This window comes from Theropithecus gelada, chromosome 10 (genome assembly GCF_003255815.1).
Source record: "Theropithecus gelada isolate Dixy chromosome 10, Tgel_1.0, whole genome shotgun sequence".
In the NCBI taxonomy this organism is placed as follows: domain Eukaryota; kingdom Metazoa; phylum Chordata; class Mammalia; order Primates; family Cercopithecidae; genus Theropithecus; species Theropithecus gelada.
Window position 1 is genome coordinate 8,583,143 of NC_037678.1, and position 23,237 is coordinate 8,606,379.

At 55.7% G+C, this 23,237-nt stretch overlaps 2 protein-coding genes across 3 annotated transcripts; both read left to right on the plus strand.

The window, feature by feature from the left end:
- The first annotated feature begins 607 nt into the window (after window positions 1-607).
- Window positions 608-10,637, plus strand: CENPM (centromere protein M). Of its 2 annotated transcripts, XM_025400394.1 has the most exons (6): window positions 608-752; window positions 1,275-1,354; window positions 1,764-1,856; window positions 3,114-3,193; window positions 5,013-5,104; window positions 10,176-10,637. In XM_025400394.1, the coding sequence occupies exons 1-6, from the start codon at window positions 696-698 to the stop codon at window positions 10,314-10,316; spliced, it is 543 nt and encodes a 180-aa protein (XP_025256179.1). In that variant the 5' UTR covers window positions 608-695; the 3' UTR covers window positions 10,317-10,637. The 2 variants fall into 2 exon arrangements, with proteins under 2 accessions (XP_025256179.1, XP_025256180.1); XM_025400395.1 differs by lacking the exon at window positions 5,013-5,104 and having other exon boundaries at window positions 10,176-10,629.
- A 12,224-nt stretch (window positions 10,638-22,861) lies between these two features.
- Window positions 22,862-23,176, plus strand: LOC112632661 (tumor necrosis factor receptor superfamily member 13C-like). The gene has a single exon (XM_025398494.1). The coding sequence runs from the start codon at window positions 22,879-22,881 to the stop codon at window positions 23,119-23,121; it is 243 nt and encodes an 80-aa protein (XP_025254279.1). The 5' UTR covers window positions 22,862-22,878; the 3' UTR covers window positions 23,122-23,176.
- Window positions 23,177-23,237: the final 61 nt, after the last annotated feature.

The following is a 23,237-nucleotide window of genomic DNA, read 5'->3' on the forward strand; positions in this document are numbered from 1 at the left end:
GGGACTACAGGCGCCCGCCACCTCGCCCGGCTAGTTTTTTGTATTTTTTAGTAGAGACGGGGTTTCACCGTGTTAGCCAGGATGGTCTCGATCTCCTGACCTCGTGATCCACCCGTCTCGGCCTCCCAAAGTGCTGGGATTACAGGCTTGAGCCACCGCGCCCGGCCGAGGCCAGGAGTTTGAGACTAGCCTGGGCAAGCTGGGGAAATCCCATCTTTACTAAAAATACAAAAATAAATCAGGCGTGGTGACGCACGCCTGTAATCCCAGCTCCTCTGGAGGCTGAGGCAGGAGAATCGCTTAAACCCAGGAGGCAGAGGTTGCAGTGAACCGAGATCGCGCACATTGCACTCCTGTCTGGACCCCGGAGCGAGACTCCGTCTCAAAAAAAAAAAAAAAAAAAAGTACTGTGTATGAGCATGAATGAACGAAAGTGCACAAAGAAATCACTAAAAATCTGCTTACTGTGGAGCATGGAACAAAAGGCCTGTCCACCACGTGTTCCGCGGGTGGTGCTGGAATGCCCCTCAGAAAAGGAGATAAACGTTCGGTTCCTTTAAGAGGCCCAGTCCCGTCCCGCGAAGCCCCGCCTATAAGGAGGTACGTGCCCCCAGGCCGCGCTCTAGGGGCGGGACTCAGGGCGGTTTGAAAGATCGGCGCGCACAGCAGGAGCGGCGGTCGGCCTTGAGGCTGTGATGTCGGTGTTGAGGCCGCTGGACAAGCTGCCCAGCCTGAACACGGCCACCATCTTGGTAGGTGCCGGCGGCCCCGCTTCCCCCGCCGGCCTTTACCTCCTGGGCGGCGCTTCAGCCACTAGGTCAACTGAGCTCCCTAAGGCGCCGAGCCAGCGAGCGCTACCGTAGCGGGACGGGGAAAAGGCGGAGAGCCACGCTCTGAACCAATCGGAGTAGCCGCTCTCTAAGGTTGAGAGACGCACCCACCAATAGGTGCTCGGCGGGCCCTTCCCATCTTCTGATTAGCGGGTCCCCGGGCCTGGATTTGGTTTTTCCGCGTCTGGGGGTCTGGCTTCCTGGAGAGGCCGGCGGTCTAAACGAGGATCGGGTAGTAGAGAGTGCGGTGCCCACAGGCCTGCAGCGGGTCCAAACCTCAGGACCCCAGCCTGTGCCGCATCTCGGGGTCCACTTCTCGGGAAATGTCCTCGGAGCCGCCTGCTGGCGGCGGCCCGATCTCCCCGGGAGTGGGTCGAAGGGCCAGGCCCTCCCCAGGGGTTGCTGTGCCTCGGGCTCGACGGTCCGCTCTCTCTCCCTGCGCAGCTGGTAGGCACGGAGGATGCTCTTCTGCAGCAGCTGGCGGACTCGATGCTCAAGGAGGACTGCGCCTCCGAGCTGAAGGTGTAAGTAGCCGCGGCTGTGGCCTGGGCCCACGTGTCTGTCACTCCAGAGGGATTCAGTCCTAGCTGCTAAACCCCGAAGCCCAGCGCCCCCTCCTCTGAGGCTGGTCCTTATCCCAGCATGCAGCGTAGCTGGCTAGGCCCATGCCGTCTTATATCCCAACCTCCCCTTGCCGAGGTGGTGACTAAACAGGCCCTTTCTGGCAGAGGGAATCAGACAGGAGTAATCTGAATAGGACCGGCCGAGTCCTGCCTCTGTGCTGGCCCAAGGAGTTGTGGCCGCAGGAGCCTCGGGTGGCTAGGATGAGGTGGGGAACCCTTGATGGCCTCTTTCCCCATGAAGGGCAGCATTTAAACGGTCGCTGTGAAGGCGGTACGGTTATCTTGAGTCCTGCAATTTCCTGTTTTTCAGCCACTTGGCAAAGTCCCTCCCTTTACCCTCCAGTGTGAATCGGCCACGAATTGACCTGATCGTGTTTGTGGTTAATCTTCACAGCAAATACAGGTGAGAGCCAGAGGAAGGGGCAGTCAGGGCTTAGGCAGGCCTGGCTCAGAACTGTGCTGGGAGAGTGACCTAACTTGTGATGGAAGTGGTGAGGATGGGAGAGGCTGTCTGAGGTCAATCCTGTAGGGCGAGGAAAGAGGAGGCAGTGGCCAGTGCACAGTGTTTAAAAGACAACGGCCAGGCACAGTGGCTCACACCTGTAATCTCAGCACTTTGGGAGGCCGAGGTGGGCAGATTGCCTGAGACCAGCCAGGGCAACACGGTGAAACCCCGTCTCTACTAAAATGCAAAACATTAGCCGGGCGTGGTGGGTTGCGCCTGTAGTCTCAGCTACTCGGGAGGCTGAGGCAGAATTGCTTGAACCCAGGAGGTGGAGGTTGCAGTGAGCCGAGATCGGGCCACTGCACTCCAGCCTGGGCAACAAAGCGAGACTCTGTCTCAAAAAAAAAAAAAAAAAATTAAAGTCCACCTATAATAAAGAACGAAAGCATAACCTTTGCAGCAACCTGGATGCAGCTGGAGGCCATTATGCTAAGTGAATTAACATAGGAGCAGAAAATCAAGTACTACATGTTCTCACTTGTAAGTGGGGGCTAAACATGGGGTCCTCATGGACACAAAGATGGCAACAATAGACACTGGGGACTACTAGAGCAGGGAAGGAGGGAGGGGGCAACGATTGAAAAACTATTAGGTCCTATGCTCAGTACCTGGGTGATGGGATCATTTGTACCCCAAGCCTCAGCATCACATGGTATACCCATGTAATAAACCTGTACATGTACCCACTGAATCTAAAATAAAAGTTGAAATTATTTTTAAAAAACATTAAAGGACATAATGGGGCATGGTGGCTCGTGCCACTTTGGGAGGCCGAGACCGGTGGATCGCTTGAGGTCAGGAGTTTGAGACTAGCCTGGCCAACATGGCAAACCGTGTCTCTACTAAAAATACAAAAACTAGCTGAGCATGGTGGCATGCACCTGTAATCCCAGCTACTCAGGAGGCTGAGGCAGGAGAATCACTTGAACCCAGGAGGTGGACATTGCAGTGAGCCAAGATCGCACTACTGCATTCCAGCCTGGGTGACAGTGAAACTCCATCCCCACCAAAAAAAAGGACAAAGTATTTCTCCAGAGAATGTCACCCTCTTGTCATTCTCTGGCCTCTAGGATCAGAGAAGCAAGGGCTTCTGCCTTCTCTGTTGTAAAGTTTTGTTCTCTGGTGTGTTTTCTCACTCTGGCCTGGCCACCCCAGCCTCCAGAACACCGAGGAGTCCCTGCACCATGTGGATGCCAGCTTCTTCTTGGGGAAGGTGTGTTTCCTTGCCACAGGTGGTAAGTACGTCCTTCGCCTGTTACCGCCCACCCCCAGCCAAGGGAAAGCTGGGGCGGGGATAGGCTTCTTGCTGAGGCACCCTGGGTGATGGAAAGAACATGTATTTTACACACACTGGGGCCTATCAGAGGATGGAGGGCGGGAGAAAGGAGAAGATCAGGAAAAATAACTAATGGGTACTAGGCTTAATACCTGGGTGACAATCTGTACAACAAACCCGATGACACAAGCTTACCTACATAACAAATCTGCACATGTACCCCGGAACTTAAAAGTTAAATTTAAAAACCGAAAGAACGCATATACACATACTTTGGAATCTGACCTGTTGTCAGCGTAAGAGTGAATCTGAGCAGATAACTCTGCTGTTGCTTGGAGTTGCCTAGTGGTTGCCTGTGGCTTTCAGTAAAATCCAAACTCTAAAGACACAAAGCACTTTGCAGTTTGGCGTCTGCCTTCTGGGCTGGTCTCATCTCCGGTTACTCTCCTTCTCTGGGTCAGCTGCTGTTCCTGAGACTTTGTAATATTAACAGTGAAAATAATAATGGCTAACCTCTTTTGAGCTCTCACTGTGAGGCAGACACTGTAATTGCTTTGTTTTCATATTAATGTTTGAGGTAGGTATTATTACCTCCGTTTTAGAGTCATGAGGTTAAGTTGCCCAAGGCCCCTAGATAAAAAGTGGTAGAGCCGAGGTTCACACCTAGGTAAGTCCTGTTGCAGGGCCCATCCTTTTTTTTTTTGAGTTGGAGTCTTACTCAGCCACCCAGGCTGGAGTGCTGTGGCATGATCTCGGCTCAGTGCAACCACCATCTCCGGGGTTCAAGCGATTCTCCCATCTCAGCCTCCCGAGTAGCTGGGATTACAGTCACCTGCCGTCATGCCCAGCTAATTTTTGTATTTTAGTAGAGATGAGGTTTCTCCGTGTTGGCCAGGCTAGTCTTGAATGCCTGACCTCAAGTATCCGCCCGCCTCGGCCTCCCAGAGTGGTGGGATTACAGGCGTGAGCCACCGCACCCGGCCACCCGGCCGGCCCGTCTCTTTTTGTTTACTCTAGGCTTCTCTCAAATACATTTCCTCTTATTTTTCTTGCTAACCCCTACAAATACCTCAAAACTCAGCCCCGGTGTCACTCTGGCATGCATGAGGTGTCTGACCTGTCTGCCCTTCTAGCCTTTCCAGCTGAACTGTTAGCTCCCTTTTTTTTTTTTTTTTTTTTTTGAGACGGAGTCTCGCTCTGTCGCCCAGGCCAGAGTGCAGTGGCCAGATCTCAGCTCACTGCAAGCTCCGCCTCCCGGGTTTACGCCATTCTCCTGCCTCAGCCTCTCTAGTAGCTGGGACTACAGGTGCCTGCCACCTCGCCCGGCTAGTTTTTTTTTGTATATTTTTTTTAGTAGAGATGAGGTTTCACCGTGTTAGCCAGGATGGTCTCGATCTCCTGACCTCGTGATCTGCCCGTCTTGGCCTCCCGAAGTGCTGGGATTACAGGCTTGAGCCACCACGCCCGGCCAACTGTTAGCTCCTTGAGCAGAGCGCCTGGCACGGCACAGATAATTCTCAAGAAGCATTGATGAGCAAATGCAGGCCAAGCAATTTATAGATGTCAACTCACTGATTCTAGAGTGAATCTAGAGTGGGGTAGGAGCTATTATTATCTTCATTGTCTAATTTGATATTCTTGACTACCTAGAAAAGAAAGTAGAATAGGACTGTCACCCTCGCGACTAGAAAGAAACTGAGCCAAAGAGTGGGGAAGTGAGAGACTCTGCCCAGCACTTCCTGAAGATTGCAGCTATAGCACTCATGATTTCTTTCCAGCTGGGCGGGAGAGCCACTGCAGCATTCACCGGCACACCGTGGTGAAGCTGGCCCACACCTACCAAAGCCCCCTGCTCTACTGTGACCTGGAGGTGAGCATGCTGACCACAGAGACCAACACTACACTCGGGTGCGGGGAAAGGGTGGTCAGCACACAGTGGGCACATCGGGAATGGTTATTGAAGGACTCAGTATCCGAGCGAGGCAGCTTCTGAAGTGGAGGGAGACACAGGATCCTGGTTTGAGTCCTGGCGTTTCTGTTTACTGGCTGTGACCTGGGCAGGTCACCCTGAGCCTTGGAGTACACAGGTGTGAAGCAGGGGTGATGTGCTTTCATCTGGAGTGCATCTTATATGCCAGACTCTAGCACGTGCTGCCCTGCTTTTCCTTTTGCTGAGTTTCTGCATGCTTAGTTATAACTAAGTCTTACGTGTATGTATGTGTGAGTCTCCTCTCCTGCTGGGGTGTAAATGATTGAGGCCAGGCGTATGTCCGTCTCATTACCTGGTGCATCCTTGTGTCCCCTGGGAGTCAGAATGCCTGATTTGGCCTTAACTCTCTGTATTTCAGACCTTGTCTAGTCCCATCCCAAGCCAGGGTACCCAGCAGGCGGTAGGGATGTTTGTTGGGTGGGCGGGTAGATGGTTGGATGGATATGTAGGGTGTTCTGCCCCGACTGGATTCTGTTGGTGTTTCCCACAAGGTGTAACTAATCATGAGGGGTAGGGAAGTAGCCTTTTTGTTGTTGTTGTTGTTGTTTTAGATAAGATATTGCTCTGTTGCCCGGGCTGGAGTGCAGTGGTGTGATCATGGCTCACTGCAGACTCGAGCTCCTGGGCTCAAGTGAACCTCCCACCTCAGCCTACTGAGTAACTAGGACTACAAGCGTGCACCACCGCACCTAGCTAAGTATTTATTTATTTATTTATTTACTTTTTAGTGTAGAGATGAGGTCTTGCTGTGTTCCCCACACTGGTCTTGAACTCCTGACCTCAAGCGATCCTCCCACTTTAGCCTCCTAAAGTGCTGGGATTACAGGCATGAGCCACCGCGCCTGGCCTTTAGCCCCTTTTTATGCAGGATAAATCCTGATGACTTTTTGCTACAGAGGCCTCAGCAGGAGTTGATGTGCTCCCCCCGAGGGGTCTACTGAGGGGCCCCAGGGCCCACACTGCCACACCCACGCGCCAGGCCTGCTCCATTCCTTTGGAAACCTATTCATTGGTTTTGAGATACATTTTGAAGAGTTGTGTTTCTGCTCTGTTCTGGGTCTTGTGCCTGTTACCAAAAGCAGAGTGATGAAATACAGGGAGAACCGAGTGAGCACACGATCTGTCACCACCAATCCGTCGCCACTGTCTAGACCGGGGTCCCTTATCCTAGTTTCGGCACTCCTCTGGTCTAAGGGCAGAATTCAGAGGATAGCAGTCTGTGGCTGTCACCGTAGAAATGGGGATGTTTTCATATCACATTAGGATTGGGCAGGTCTCATCATGTGGCAGCAGCCGTTAGGCCTGCCCCTCAGTCGATGCATCGATCACGATACACACTTGACTCATGCATTTGTTTTCCTATTTGATGACTACTTTTCGAGCGCCTGACCAGACCAGCACTCTGATCTCATAGACGGGACCCTGAGGCCTGGGCACACCTGAAGTGCCTTCACCTGCCAGGCTTTCCTCCCCGAGAGAGGAGGTGACTTGCTCAGGGTCACACAGCTCGTGAGTGAGGGGTAGAGCCAGCTGTTCTCCTTTCCTAGCCTGCTGACCATGTGACCTTGATTAGGTCACTTTGCCTGCCACAGAGCATTAGTTTTCTCATCTCTAAAGGGGAATCACGATCTTTGCTCCATCGTTCAGGTGCTGGTGGGGGACAATGGTGCCTGCTCACCTTGTGACAAGTGGTGCAATTCTGTCTGTGGCCATGAGGTGGCGGGCCAGACCAGGTCCTGGGTTCTTTCATGGCCTGGGCAGGAAGCAGGAGGCCCCAGCCTGGTTCTAGCTGCAGCAGGAGCTGCAGAAATGCCTGCTCAGAACATAGGCCTGCATCCCTCAGATGGAGCACCCAGGGTTTGAACAGGCCTCCTTCTTCATGCTGGTGTTGTCCTCTTTAGAACACTCTTCTGGATAATTGAGTTTGAGCCCCACCATATATCTTGAGGCCTTTGCATGGCAGGAATTACCAGCCCCGTTTCATTGATGAGGAAATACAGGAAGGTGTATGATTGGCCCAGTGAGATAACTGCCTAGGTCTGCTGGTAGGGCTCTGTGCTGGGCCCTGGGAACACAAATGACTCAGATATTGGCCCTCCCCTCTCAGAATCTCATGAAATAAGCAGACATGTAACACACGCAACAGCAGAAGGATTTGCTGAGCTTTGGGAGCCTGGCGGTAGAATTAGGTCATTTCTTCCTAGATGTCATGGGCAAAGTCATGACTGTGGTCAGACCTGGGCATTTGGGTCATGTCTCTGGAGTGACGTGGATTGGAGGAAGCCTGGCCAGAGGCAGGAGGCTGGGTCAAGGCTGCTGCAAGAGGCAGGTTGTGGACCCTGAGCCTCAGCAGCCTGGAGATAGATTTTGGGAACAAAGTCCACCAGACTTAGAGTGAGAGGATTTATTAACACTTCCTGAGTTTCTGTGGTGCCAAGCACTGTTCTAGGCTCCAGGGACACAGCGCAGAACAAAACAGTCAAAAACCTCAGCTTCCTGCTGGGCGCTATAGCTCACGCCTCTAATAGGGAAGCCGACGTGGGAGGATCACCTGAGGTCAGGAGTTTGAGACCAGCCTGGCCAACATGGTGAAACCCAGTCTTTACTAAAAATACAAAAATTAGCTGGGCATGATGGCATGCTCCTGTAATCCCAGCTACTCAGGGGACTGAGGCACAAGAATCGCTTGAACCTGGGAGGCAGAGGTTGCAGTGAGCCAAGATGGTGCCACTGCACTCCAGCCTGGGTGACAAAGCGAGACTCTGTCTCAAAACAAAACAAAAAAAGCCCCAGCTTTGTTCTAGTCAAGGAAACAAACAGGGTAAATGAGGTGCTGGAAAGTAGAGGCGTGGCGTATCAGGTGGTGGTAAACAGGCAAGAGTTAGGCAGGGTGACCAGGGAACGCCCCTGCAAACAGGACTTTTAAATAAATAAAGACCTGAAGGAAGTAGGCGGGCAGGCCATGGAGATACCTCGTGGCAGGAAGAACAGCAAGTGCATGGGTCGAGTGTGAGACTTGCCTGGTGTGCTCAAGGTCTGGCAGGGAGGCCTGGGTGGCTGCAGCACAACAGCAAAGGACGGGTTGGGGTGTAGAAATCAGGAATGGTGGGGCTGGATCAGTGGAGCCTGGTGGGGAGCTGCTGGAGGGCTCAAGGCCAGGGAGGGATGTGGCCTGACTTGGGTTTTAAATGGACCCCTTTGGCTGCTGGGAGGAGAGTGGGCTGAAGGGAAACTAGGGCAGAAATAGAGAGACAGATCTGGAGGCTTTTTTTTTTTTTTTTTTTTTGAGGCAGACTTTCGCTCTGCCGCCCAGGCTGGAGTACAATGGCGCGATCTTGGCTCACTGCAACCTCCGCTTCTGGGGTTCAAGTGATTCTTCTGTCTCAGCCTCTCGAGTAGCTGGGATTACAGGCGACCGCCACCATGCCCGGCTAATTTTTGTGTTTTTAGTAGAGACGGGGTTTCACCATATTGGCCAGGCTGGTCTCAAACTCCTGACCTCCTGATCCGCCCGCCTCAGCCTCCCAAAGTGCTGGGATTACAGGCGTGAGCCACCGCGCCCGGCCTGGAGGCTCTTTCTAGGGGAGTTAAGCATGGACTCAGTGCTGGCCAGGAAAAAGGGTGGTGGGATAGTCTATGACACCGGCTGCTTCCAGGATGGAACCAGCCAACTGTTCTGTGGCCAGAATGTGAGGCATGAGAGAAAGAGGAGTCCTCCCTGACTCTGAAGGTTTTGCCAGCTGACTGGAAGGATGGAGCTGTCTTTGGCTGAGCTAAGGAAGCCTGCAGGAGGAGCAGGTTTTGGGGGCTTCAGGGGCTCTACTTTTGGCATGCAAAGATTAAGGGGTCTATTAGCCATCTGGGTGGAGAAATCAAGTCAATAGCTGCATACATGTGTGACATTCAGAGGGAAGACCTGGAGGTGTAATCTGGGTGTTATTAGCAACTGGGTGGTTTTAAAGCCACGGAACTGGACGAGGTCACCGGGGGACTGAGTGTGGGAGAAGAGATCCAAGGACCGAGCTCTGGAGCCCCAGCATGTAGATGCTGGGCAAAGACGAGGGAGCCGCCTGTGTGGGAGCGGGACCCTGGGTGAGTGCGGGGGCCTGGGAGCCAGGCAGAAAAAGCTTTTCAAGGAGGGAGTGAACAGCTGTGGTGGACTCTGTCAATAGCGCCAGTGCGGTGAGGACTGAGAAGCTGCCGCTGGGTCTCATACCAAGGAGGTCATGGTAGCAAGCGGTGGGAGTAAGAGCAGGGAAGTTGAGGATGCCCAGGTCTCTACTTTGGGTGGGTGGTGACACCCCAACCTGCCCTCAGCTAGAGAGGAAACAGAAGGTGAGATGCTTCTGAGGCCACATGTCAGCCAGGGGAAGACACTGGCCAACATTGTGATTTTCCAGCAGACATGTCTAGAGCATCAGTGCCCGGGCCTGGAGCAGTCTTGTCCCTCTCTGGCCCCACAGCTCCCCCGGGCCCATTCCTTTTTGATGGCACCTTATCTGTGGTGGGGGCCACCCGTTCTCCCTCCCTCCGCCCCATCCCTGTGAGTATCTTCTGCTCCCTGGTCTTGAGCCTCTGGGGCCCAAGCTGCCCGGGCATTGGTTGGAGGCAGCCCTGGTTCAGAGCGCAGCTCTGGAGTCACTAGCTGGGTGGTCCTAGACAGTTTGTTCGACCTAACCAGCCTTGCTAAGCCTTCATTTCCTCTTGAACAGGAGGTCAGGCTCTGGATGTCTCCGGAGGTTGTCTGAAGGTTTGGGCAAGCTAAGGCAGTTGGAAGTTACTCTGAGGTGTGGCATGAATGAGGGCATGGCTGTGATGGGCAGTGATGACCTGAGCTACCCCCGAGTCCCCCCCCCAGCCCTGCTCTGGCAGCCCCTGCAGCTGCTCTGAGTAAGGGAGCAGGGCCAGCCACTGCATTCTGTCTCACTGCTGTTCTCTGCTCTCCCCGCAGGTGGAAGGCTTTCGGGTCACCATGGCGCAGCGCCTGGTGCGCGTGCTGCAGATCTGCGCTGGCCATGTGCCCGGTGTCTCAGCTCTGAACCTGCTGTCCCTGCTGAGAAGCTCTGAGGGCCCCTCCCTGGAGGACCTGTGAGGGCGACTGGCCCCTGGGCTGCCTCTCCCCATGGCTTCGTGCTGACTCCATAAACATTCTCTGTTGAGGATGTCCAGTCAGGGCTTGACAGGCACAGGCTCAGCCTCCAGTGGTTGGGAAGGTTCCCTGTAGCACCTGTGCTCCAGCAGGGAGAGCTAGGCAGAAGCAGCGAGGGGGCCCAGCTGGTGGGACTCCAGCCCTCTCCCACTCCCACACTTACTCTTGCAGAGCCTTGTGTCTTTAAGCAGCTGGCGTGTTACACCTCCATTTAAGGTTTCCTTCGAATAAAAGGTATGTGACTAAAAAAGGTTTAGAAATCACTGGTCTCATTCACCACTTTATAGGTAAGGAAACTGACTCAGAACAATTAAAGAGTACGGCAGGGTGGGCCGGGTGCAGAGGCTCACGCCTGTAATACCAACACTTTGGGAGGCCAAGATGGGTGGATCACTTGAGATCAGGGATTTGAGACCAGCCTGGCCAACATGGTGAAACCCCATCTCTACAAAAATACAAAAATTAGCTGGACATGGTGGTGGGTGCCTGTAGTCCCAGCTACTTAGGAGGCTGAGGCAGGAGAATCACTTGAACCTGGGAGGCGGAGGTTGCAGTGAGCTGAGATTGCGCCACTGCACTCCAGCCTGGACAACAGAGTGAGACTCCACCTCAAAAAAAAAAAAAAAAAAAAAGTGAGACCAGCCTGGCCAACATAGTGAAACCGTGTCTCTACTAAAAATACAAAAATCAGCCAGGCATGGTGACACGGACCTGTAGTCCCAGCTACTCGGGAGGCTGAAGCAGAATTACTTGAACCTGGAAGGCGGAGGTTGTGTTGAGCCGAGATCACGCCACTGCCTGGGCAGCAGAGCGAGACTCTGTCTCAAAAAAAAAAAAAAAAAGTCTGGGCGCGGTGGTTCACGCCTGTAATCCTAGCACTTTGGGAGGTAGAGGTGGGCAGATCACAAGGTCAGGAGATCGAGACCATCCTGGCTAACACGGTGAAACCCTATCTCTACTAAAAGTACAAAAAAATTAGCCGGGCGTGGTGGTGGGCGCCTGTAGTCCTAGCTTCTTGGGAGGCTGAGACAGGAGAATGGCGTGAACCCGGGAGGCAGAGCTTGCAGTGAGCCGAGATCGTGCCACTGCACTCCAGCCTGGGCGACTGAGTGAGACTCTTTTTTTTTTTTTTTTTTTTTGAGACAAAGAGTGGGGCGGGGTAAGGGGAGCTTGAACTCAGGAAGCCAATCAGACTCCGCATCCTGGCCCTGCTGTCATAGAACGTGGTTGTTGCCTCTTGGAGCTGTTTCCTCATGTGAATGGAGATGTTCTGCTCACCTTGTCACATTGTGAGGATTGAATGAGATGATGGGGGACATGCCTGGGACCGTGTGACCCCCCCCCCAATGCCTGTGTGTAGGTTGCTGTGTTCATAATGTGTTAATGCCTTGCACCTTGCTAGGTAGGTACTCAGTGAACAGTAACTATTTGAAATCACATGGGAAGCCGAGGCGGGCGGATTGCCTGAGCTCAGGAGTTCGTGACTAGCCTGGGCAACACGGTGAAACCCTATCTCCACTAAAATACAAAAAATTAGCCAGGCGTGGCAGCCTGCGCCTGTAGTCCCAGCTACTTAGGAGACTGGGGCGGGAAAATTGCTTGAACCCGGGAGGCGGAGGTTGCAGTGAGCCGAGATCATGCCACTGCACTCTAGCCCGTGCAACAGAGGGAGACTGTCTCCAAAAAAGAAATCACACAGCAGAGTTCAAAAACCGGTGCAAATTAGGAATTATACCACTGTCAGAACTTTGCAAAAAGTAAGAGAAGCTGGCTGGAGGTCTCGTTTTGGGGTTGATGGCGAGAGATTGTGCAGTGACAGTTGCTTTCCTTCTCCCTTGGGTCTCATTGGAGATTGTAGAGGCATCAGAACTGGACTCTAGAAACCCCATAGCCAGGTCAAAGCTCCTGCCACTGCACAGAGCGGGCTTGGCACGTGGGAGCTTGTGGGTGAAGGGGGTGTCTGGAGGGAGAAACTTCAGGAAGAGAGCCGGGTCCTGACTCCCTTGGAACGTGACAATGCCCTCCCCACATTAACCCTGTGTGTGCCAGGGAGTGCCAACCAGCCTCAGGCCTCAGGATGGACCCCAGTTGAAATCCTGGGCAGCACTGCACCAGCACCTTGGGGCCTCTCTGCATTTTTTTTTTTTTTTTTTTTGGTTGATGGGGGTGGAGTCTCGCTCTGTCACCCAGGCTGGAGGGCAGTGGCGCGATCTCGACTCACTGCAACCTCTGCTCCCTGGTTCAAGCGATTCTCCTGCCTCAGCCTCCAGAGCAGCTGGGATTACAGGCGCCTGCCACCAAACCTGGCTAATTTTTGTATTTTTAGTAGAGACTGGTTTCACCATGTTGGCCAGGCTGGTCTTGAACTCCCGACCTCAGGTGATCTGCCCGCCTCAGCCTCCCAGAGTGCTGGGATTACAGGTGCGCACCACCATGCCCAACTGATTTTTGTATTTTTAGTAGAGGTGGCGTTTCACCATGTTGGTCAGGCTGGTCTCAAATTCCCGACCTCACGTGATCCGCTAGCCTCGGCCTCCCAAAGTGCTGGGATTATAGGTGTGAGTTACTGCGGCTGGCCTAAGACCTCTCTGCTTTGATGTCACCATTGCAGCTGGGCCCATGCCCTTCACCGAGGGGTGGGCCACCTTCTAACTTGTAGGTGTCGGGGGATGTGGCCCTGTCTGCCCCTTTCTGTAGGTTCCTTCTGGAACTTAGCTTGGGCCCCACCCCTAGTGCTCAGTAAGGGTTTGTAGACACCTGCCTGACTTCCTGGCAGTCCCTTGGGCTCTGCTGAGGACCTCAGCCACGTAGATTCCGGTCGAGGCCCCACATGTCACCTGACATTTGCAGGGCACGTCATGCTTCACAGAGCTCTTCTCACATAGCAGACCTGTGAGGTAGATGATGTTTCCCCAGTTCACAGTTCATGAAACAGACCGTTGTCATGGGAAGTGTGTCGCAGTCACACAGCTAACTGGCAGCAGAGCCAGCCCCAGTCCTCTGCTTCTCTCCAGTTTTTCTGTGTGCCTAATCCTTGAATAAAGGTTTGAAGGCCGGGCGCAGTGGCTCACACCTGTAATCCCAGCACTTTGGGAGGCCGAGGTAGGCAGATCACTTGAGGTCAGGAGTTTGAGACCGGCCTGAGCAACACAGTGAAACCCTGCCTCTACTAAAAATACAAAATTAGCTGGGCTTGGTGTCATGTGCCTGTAATCCCAGCTACTTGGGAGACTGAGGCAGGAGAATCACTTGAACCCAGGAAGCAGAGGTTGCAGTGAGCTGAAATTGCATCACTGCACTCCGGCCTGGGTGACAGAGACTCCATCTCAAAAAAAAAGGGGTTTGGGCATCTCCACTGGGCAAGCCCTGAGCTGGAATACAGAAGGTGGAGACAGCCCGTGTACCCCCAGAAAGCAGCAGTCTGCAAGCCATGGTTCCTGCCTCGGGATGAGACCACTAGAACACTGAGCATCGTGAGAGGGCAGGGGGGTGGCAGGATAGGCCAAGGGCAGAGGCCCTTAGCATGGGAGCAGAGTGGTGCAGGGAATGGCCCTAAGCAGGCCTTCCCCAGCAGCAAGAAGCCCCTTGGGCACTCGGTTGGGGAAGCCAGCCTCTGTGCTGGAGGAGGGGTGGCTCCAGGGCAGAAGGAAGAGGCTAGAGGTGAACCTTCACATTGGTCCCTGAAGGGATGGGCAGTAGCAGCAGAGGCCCGGTAGGTCTGCCTTCCCGGAGAGTGACCTTGTCTTTGGCCCTTCTGTCCTTGTCCAGAAAGGGTGTCTTTGCAGGGTAACTGGAGGCTAGAGTAGGTCTTTGCGGGGGCTGGTGGAATGGGGGTCCAAGCAGGGGAGGAATGCAGTGTGGACGCAGCCTGCCTGCTCTTCTGGGATGTCACTTTTTACTGGTGACCAGGAGGAGGGGCCTTCCCCCACACCCCCTCCCTCCAGGCCTGCATGGGGCCCCTCTCTCAGGTCCCTGTGCCACATTTTCCTTGCCACCTGGTACCATTTAACAAGAGAAGTGGCATTGCATTCTCCAGCCAAGGGTCTGGGAACCTTCCAAGCACTGGGGAACACAATGCTGTCACTGCCGCCAGCTCCCAGCCGAGCTTGGCAGGGGCCCTGGAACCAAGAGGCCTCCCCTCTAGAGTTGGGGGCTGGCCTGCCCCTGCCTCACAGCAGAGCTGAGCCACACTTAAATGGCAGGCAGGTGCCCTCAGACCTGCTGTCCCTGGACGGCGGGGGATGGGTGGCCAGAGAGTGGGGTTGCTTCGTGCCATCTGGAGACCCAGTGGCATTGTCCAGGAGACAGTTTGGCTGAGGGAAGTAATGGAAGATCAGTGTGTGCCGGAATTGGTGCTCGGTACTGAGGTGAGGTGGAGGGAGATGGGAGCAGCTGGGCTTGGCTGCTTGCTTGGTGGGGTGACCTCAGGCAGGTCGCTCACCCTTGGCAAGCCTCAGTTCCTCAGCTGTAGCATGCCACCAGGTTAACTGATGCCTTTCTTCCTAGCTGGTTGAGGACTGGCAATGAAGACGCCACTGTTTTATGTATTTATTTAGAGATGGGGTCTTGCTATGGTGCCCAGGCTGGTCTCAAACTCCTGGCCTCAAGCCCATTATTTTGAACATAAAGCTTTAAACAAACGTCAAATGTCTCAGGGTGGCCATGGTCATGATGTGGTCACATTGGAGGACGTTGTTGAAGGCAGGCAAGAACCCCCTACAAGAATTCCCAGCCTACAGGCTGGCAACGGGGGGCTGAGGCTCCTGGAGGCGGCGCCTCTTCAGCTGGGCCTGGAAGCTGCTTCATCCATGCTCCTATAACCCGGAAGGAAGGTGGTGTTTGGGCCCCACTCTTAGAGGAGTAGAGCTGACTGGGGGTCACACACTCATTTGTCCCCCTCAGTCCACCTGGCTATGAGCAGTCCTTGGGACCCCGGAGAGTTCACATTCTCCATGGCCAGTGGTCCAGGCCTGAGTGTCCTGGCCCCAATCTGATGGTGTTCCCATCCCTGCCAAGGAGGCAGGACCTTCCTAGCAAGGAGGGGCTCTGCAGCCTGGCCCCCCTGTCTCCTGCACCCCCGGTGAGCAGAGGCAGGAGCAGCCCGGCTGCAGAGGGGAAGTGGTGCAGTGGGAACAGGCCCAGCCTCTGGGTCCCATCGACTTGGGGTCTGTGGCCGATCTGCAGTGTGACTTGGGGTAGCCCACTTCCCTCTCCAAGCCCCACTGCCTGCCCCCCTCTTCAGGTCTTGTGAGGCTCGGAGAGAAACTGAAGAGCCTGACTCCCTGCCAGCCCTTTCACCCTCCACAGACAGTGGCTCGGTGCAGGCTGGCAGGCTGGTGGGCGAGGAGAGCCGGGGGGTTCTTGAGACAACGCCCTGTTACAGTTGTCCCCCAACCCACACACACCAGGGGTGCTGGGCCAGGCCTGCTGGCAGGGCTGGAGCACAAAGGGACCTTTTCTGGAAGGTTCTGTTGGCTTAGCCCCTTCCCTCCAGTGTCCCTTGGGGCCAGAAGGACACAGGCAGAGTCTCTGTGACAGAAAGTCTCACACTTGTGGGCTGAGGGAGACAGTGGGGTGGGCTGCCAGGTCATGTACCCTAAGTCTGCGGGTCCCACCTGAGTATGGTGCTGTGGACCGGGGACTGCTGAGGGCAGCTCCTGGGGGAGAGTGGGTGGGTACTTCCCAGAGCCCCAGACCTGCACAGGAGGCAGCCTTCCCTGGACCGCCCTCTTCCATCAAAGGGGATGCCAGCTGTACTTGGAGCCCCTGCGAGCTGGCCAGGCCCAAGGGGTCCCCCAGCCCTCCTCCTCCAGTATGCTTGGCCGGCCTCCCTGTGAGGACAGAGACCTCTGGGCCTCAGCCCCACCCCCTCTCCCTGCCGCTGTCCACACACAGGAAGAGGACACTCTGGGGTGTGCAGTGTGGCAGGCTCAGGGGCTGCCTGGCGGGCCCCTTTGCTCTCTAGCCTGCTTTCCCTCTTTGTAAAATGGGACCAGTCGTGCCAGCCCCACACAGGGCTGAGGGAGGAGCTGGCTGGGTAGGGAGACCATTTGTGCACCGCCCTTTTCCTGGTCACTGGGCCTTGTCTGCTTCCCTGCCCCAGACACCCTTGGGGATCGCTCCACCCTGTCCTCTGTTCTGAGGTCGCCAACCCCCAGCCCTTCTCTGACTCCCCTGTGTGAAATTGCACCCATGACCCTCCAGCACCCCGCCCTTCTGACTTTTTCTCCCCAGCACTCCTTACCTCCCCGCCCACTATGTTGTGTCCCGTTTGGGTTTCCTTTCTGCTTCCCTGCTGTTTCCCCAGAACCCAAAACAGCTCCTGGTGCCTGGTAGGTGCTAAGTGAGTGAGTGGCGAGTGACAGGGAGGCATCTGCACAGGAGTCGGCCTGTGCGTTCACAACGGTCTTCCTGTTGGTACCCTGAATAAGGCCTGGGAGGTTGGCCCTGGGGGCCCCCTACTCCTCTCCCCTCTGCCCACCCTGGCTTTACAGCCTCCTTCCACTTCACACACCTGGCCCCCAAGAGGTGGGGGTTCTGCTCCTTGTGGCTAAGGGACTGTAGTCTGCTCTCTAGTCTCACATGGAGGGCCATGTCCTCTATCCCGGGCCCATGCTGAGAGTGGCTGGGGTGCCCTGGCCAGACTCCTGCCCACAGTGCAGGAGCGTGTGTGTGTGTGCACTTGTGCATGGAGTGGGGGGCTGGAGGAGAGGCAGCTCCAGCCCATGAAGACCCAGGCAAGGATCGGTGACTGCATCATGGAAGGGCATGGCCTCCTGCCCTCCCCTGGTGTGGGTTCAGGGAGGAAGGGGACCGGGGACTCCCAGAGCTCTGCCTCTGGGTCACACTGCTCTGGCCTCACCAGGACTTTGTACTGATTCCCTGGCCACTCCTGCCCCTCTCCCAATGAACCGAGGCTCACAACACTGCGTCCTTTCCCCTGTCCCCAGCAAGAGGTACTTGGTAGCATTGTCCTTGTTTGTGGGGGCTTTTAAATACAGGAGAAGGGAAAGGAAATAACCACAAGGGGTGGTCCTGGTGGTGTCATGAGACAAGATGGAGCGAAGAGAGCTGACTCGAAGCCCTGCAGGCCCAACCCAGCCAGCAGAGCCATCTCCACTGCTGACCCCATTCCTGGAACACGGGAAAAGCTGTTTCTGTATACACCTACACAAGGGGGCAAAGGCACAGGACGAGGCAGTGAAGAAAGGCTCCCAAGGGAAAACAGAGGCTCCCTCTGGGGACCGTGGGGAAACGCCCTTTGTCACTCAGACTTCTGTATTGTTTGCAGGTTTTTCCTGAGCACGTGTTTAGGTACTACTGCATAATTATAATGAAAACTGATTTTGAAGTACAGAGTGCATCCCAGGCCCCAGAGCAGTTTCACATCCAGATCTGGGGGGCTGGGCCTCTCTGTCCCCAAGGACTGCTCCCCGTGACACTGTGCTTGTCCCATCCCCAGAGTGCCCTCACGTTCCCCAACCCTGTCCCCGAAGCATGTAGGGCCCACGCCACGCTTCACAGTCAGGTGGACTCAGACCCCCTGTAGGCCCCTCCCACCTGCTGGCTCATCTCGAGAAGGCCCTTGCCCCGTGAAGCCTCTGTTTTCTCATCTGGAAAATGTCCTAATAGTACTTGCATCCGACTCTTTGTGAGGGTGTTTGCAGGACAACTGGGGGCACAAAAATCGATAGAAACCCCCTTCTCTCCGAAGACCCCAAACTATCTTGTTATTTTATTTATTTTTTCTAAGGTGGGGTCTCACTCTGTCAGCCAGGCTGGAGTGCAGTGGCACAACCTCAGCTCACTGTAACCTCTGCCTTCTGGGTTCAAACAATTCCTGCCTCAGCCTCCCGAGTAGCTAGGATTACAGGCGCCCCTTACGACACCCGGCTAATTTTTTTTTCTTTTTTTTTTTTAATTTCTTGTAGAGACAGGGTTTCACTATGTTGACCAGGCTAGTCTTAAACTCCTGACTTCTGGTGATCCACCCGCCTCAGTCTCCCAAAGTGTTGGGATTACAGGCATGAGCCACTGCACCAGGCCCAAATTATCTTTTGTTTGTTTGTTTGTTTTGAGACAGAGTCTCGCTCTGTCACCCAGGCTGGAGTGCAGTGGCCGGATCTCAGCTTACTGCAAGCTCCGCCTCCTGGGTTTACGCCATTCTCCTGCCTCAGCCTCCGGAGTAGCTGGGACTACAGGCGCCCGCCACCTCGCCCGGCTAGTTTTTTTTGTATTTTTTTTTTTAGTAGAGACGGGGTTTCACCGTGTTAGCCAGGATGGTCTCGATCTCCTGACCTCGTGATCCGCCTGTCTCGGCCTCCAAAAGTGCTGGGATTACAGGCTTAAGCCACTGTGCCCGGCCCCAAATTATCTTTTTAAAAAGAGTATACAGTGAATTAAAAGTAGAGTATGGTGGCCGGGCGCGGTGGGTCATGCCTGTAATCCCAGCACTTTGGGAGGCTGAGGTGCACAGGTCGCTTGAGACCAGGAGTTCGAGACCAGCCTGGCCAATAGAGATGATCACCAGTAGAGATGGTGAAGCCCCGTCTCTACTAAAATGCAAAACTTAGCCGGGCGTGGTGGCACCTGCCTGTTGTCCCAGCTACTCAGGTGACTGAGGCACAAGAATCACTTGAACCCGGGAGGTGGAGGTTGCAGTGAGCCGAGATCGTGCCATTGCACTCCAGCCTGGCAACAGAGCAAGACTCCATCTCAAAAAAAAAAAAAAGACTCGAATAAAGAAATTAGGCCAGGGGTGGTGGCTCATGCCTGTAATCCCAGCACTTTGGGAGGCCAAAGTTGGCAGATCAACTGAGGTCAGGAGTTCGAGACCAGTCTCCCCAACATGGCGAAACCCCAACTCTACTAAAAATACAAAAAATTAGCCAGGCATGGTGGCAGGTGCCTGTAATCCCACGTTCTCAGGAGGCTGAGGCAGGAGAATCGCTTGAACCTGGGAGTTGGATGTTGCAGTGAGCCGAGATCGCACTACTGCATTCTAGCCTGGGCGACAAGAGTGAAACTCTGTCTCAAAAAAAAAGAAAAGACACCAGGTGTGGTGGCTGATGCCTGTAAACCCAGCACTTTGGTAGGCCAAGGTGGGCGGATCACTTGAGGTCAGGAGTTCAAGACCAGCCTGGCTAGCATGATGAAACCCCATTTCTACTAAAAATACAAAAAAAATTAGCCAGGCATGGTGGCGCATGCCTATAATCCCAGCTACTCAGGAGGCTGAAGCAGGAGAATCGCTTGAACCCAGGAGGCAGAGGTTGCGGTGAGCCGAGATCATGCCACTGCACTCCAGCCTGGGCGACAGAGCCAGACTCCGTCTCAAAAGAAAAAAAAAAGAAAAAGCTATGGGGGAAGAAAGAATACATTGAGGAATAAACTAATTCCCCACATTGGTCTGACTGTGAATTCCTCTTAACTGTTTTATCATCCAAGCAGCGACACAGGGCCTGCTGCAGCCCCCCACCCCATTTAGCAGGCCCAAGTGGAAAGGTTCATGTGAGGCCAGGCACCTGCACACAACACAGACACGAATCCTGCAGGCCTTTTGTCCCGGCACCTGGCCCAGCACATAGGAAGCTCCCAGCAAACATCTGTGTCACATGAGTGGGTGTCTCATTTGCGTCTGCTGCTCTTAGCAGTTGGCCTCCCTCTCTGGCCAAGGTGAGGGACCCTGGAACTCTGACAGTGGGTTCTAGCCCTCCCAGTCTCTCTGGCCTTGAGAGCAGCCTCCTCCAGTCTCTGCTGGGGGTCAGAGTAGCCAGCGCTTCCACTGTGAAACGCAGACCTGGCGCAGGCAAACCCCCTCCTCCTAACTCCTGTAAATTCTCCTGACTCTGGCCTCACTGAGCCACCCTCTCCAGGGACAGGTTCCCTGTTCCTGGGTTCCCACAAACCTCAGCCTGCCAACATGGCTGGCACAAGGGCTAAATGAGCCGCCTGGTACTCAGGTCTCTGCAGCCCTCGCTAATGGGTAATGGCAGCACCAACAGGGATGGATGTGCGTGTGGGTGGCAGGGTTATGGCTCAGTCTTCTGGCTCTGTCCCCACTCCTCTGCCCCACAGAGAGGCCTTCCCTGCCCTGGCTCCCCTCCAGGCTCCTGTCCCCCATCCCCGTACCGTACACCCACTCTCACCCACACCTGCCCCCACGCCCACATCACCATACACCCACGCTCACCCACACCTGCCCCCAGCCCCACTTCTCCTTTGCAGCTCCCCTCCGCCCACACCTTCCTGCCTGGGAGCTGCTGGCCCATGTGCAGGGGATGGAGAGGGGTGGGCCAGTGCCCACCAGTCAGGGCTGGCTGACTGGGGTTCTTTGTAAACTTTCAGGGTCTCCCAAGCTGGAAACCTGGCGGCCGGCCTTGCTCCCCTCACTCCACGGCCAGCCACTGCATCATCCCCTGCCCTGGGCCACCAGTCCTGGATGTGGGCCACAGTGCCAGAGACAGGGTCCCTTGCAGTTACGGCTCAGAATCTCTCTCCTACCCAGACACCCCCAGGTTCTGCACTGCCCAGGGCCTGGTGCCCTGCCCATCTGCAACCCAGGTGCTCCCTCCTCCATCCCAGCATCCCCTGTGGCAGTGGCCATGCCTGCCCCCAGAGCAGCTTAGGCTCCCCTTTCATCTCTCCAAGTCTTAGCCCCTGCTGCCCTCTACCTGGAGTGTTTGCCTACCCCCTCGCTGCTGCTCAGGGTCTCCCTCTGCCCCCAAGCTCCCTCCCCAGCCCCTGAGTTTCTCCTCTGACTGTGCTCCCCCAGCCCTGAGTGCTTAGGGATCTGGGTGGCACGCATGGCATTTAACCCCATGCTCCCAGCCCTGAGCTCCCTGAGGCCCCTCCAGCCCTGGCCCTGGGGAGGGGGTAGCATGTGACCAGGAGGGCTGAGGGGGCTTGTGTGTGATTCTGAGACTCAGTCTGAGACACAGGTGACAGACAGTTGGGGACCCCAAACACTGGGGAGCAGAGATAGACAGGAGAGACCCGCAGTGAGAGACAGAGGTAGCGGGAGAGGACACACAGCCCTGGAGAAAAGGAGCCAGTATGGGCAGGCTTCCCTCCACTGCAGTCACAGGTCCCTTGCTCATAGGCAGATCTTCCTGGGCGCTCCCTGCACAAAGCCCCAGTGGCTCCCTCGTGTCCTCCAGCCACAGTCCAAGCTCCCTAATGTGCTAGATAAGGCCCCAGTCCAGCCCTTTGGTCCCAGCACTCCCTGGACTTCCTGTTTGGGCCTCCAAGCATTTGCTCCCCTTTGGCCTTCACCCCCATCTGTTCCCTAGACCTCACTCCATCTGGCAAATACTTCACCATCACCCCCTCCATGAAGCCTTCTAGCCCACCTTCCAGGATGACATGAGCTGGTACCCTTGCTGCGAGGCTGTCTTCCCCCATCAGCACAAGTGTGAAATTCCCTTGGGGCAGACCCACATGCTACTTGGGACTGGTACAAGTGTCTGATGTCAGGCTGGGCACTGTGGCTCACACCTGTAATCCCAACACTTTGGGAGGCCGAGGAGGGTGGATCACCTGAGGTCAGGAGTTCCAGACCAGCCTGGCCAAATGGTGAAACCCCGTCTCTGTTAAAAATACAAAAATTAGCCGGGCGTGGTGACACATGCCTGTAATCCCAGCTACTTGGGAGGCTGAGGCAGGAGAATCGCTTGAATCTGGGAGGCAGAAGTTGGAGTGAGCCGAGATTGCACCACTGTACAGAGCCAGACTCCGTTTCAAAAAAAAAAGCAGGTGTCTGATGTCCCCAACCGGCTCTGTCCAGGAAGGGCAGGAGGACTCCCTAGAAGCCGAGACAAATGGGGTGGGGGAGATGGTGGGGAAGCATCCGAGGTCATGGAGCAGCCTTGGCTAGAGGGAGCAGAGGAACCACTCACGGTCTGTGTCCTGGCTCCATCCACCTCCCTACCCAAGAGGAGGCTCTGGTCTGCCCCCAGACGGTCCCAGCACCCAGCAGAGGGCCCACCCAGGCGGTGCTGGTTGAGTGACTGAACTGGGGAACCATAGGAAGAAAGAGAGGCCAGGCCCGGCGCGGTGGCTCACGCCTATAATCCCAGCACTTTGGGAGGCCGAGGCGGGTGGATCACGAGGTCAGGAGTTCAAAACCAGCCTGGCCAAGATGGTGAAACCCCATCTCTACTAAAAATACAAAAATTAGCCGGGCGTGGCGGTGGGCGCTTACAATCCCAGCTACTCAGGAGGCTGAGGCAGCTAATTGCTCGAACCTGGGAGGCAGAGCTTGCAGTGAGCCGAGATCGCGCCATTGCACTCCAGCCTGGGCAACAGAGCGAGACTCCGTCTCAAAAAAAAAAAAAAAAAGAAAGAAAGAAACAAAGAAAGGGGGGCCCCAGGAGAGCTCGGTCCCACCCAGCAGGCGGGGGCAGGGCAGGGCAGAGTGTTCCCCCCGCCCCCCCGCTTCCTCCCCGAGGGCCCCGGAGGCCCACTCAGCCTCAGTCCCCACGGCTTGTGCGGAGGCGCCGGCACCATGAAGCGAGGGCCCCGGAGCCTGCGGGGCAGGGACGCGCCAGCCCCCACGCCCTGCGTCCCGGCCGAGTGCTTCGACCTGCTGGTCCGGCACTGCGTGGCCTGCGGGCTCCTGCGCACGCCGCGGCCGAAACCGGGTAAGGAGGACCCACCGGGCGCGCAGCGCCGGCAGCCGCGGGGAGGACGGGGCCCAGACCGCCACGGCGAAGGCAGAGCCCCGACCCCTGGGGGCGCCGAGGGCTGAAAGGACCCTGTGGGCAGGGCCTGGAGGGGCCCGCCATCACCGCGCGGCCCTCACCGCCGCCTCTCTCCCTCCCCTTGTCCACCGCCCCCTCCGGCTGTCCCTCCCCTCCCCGGCCA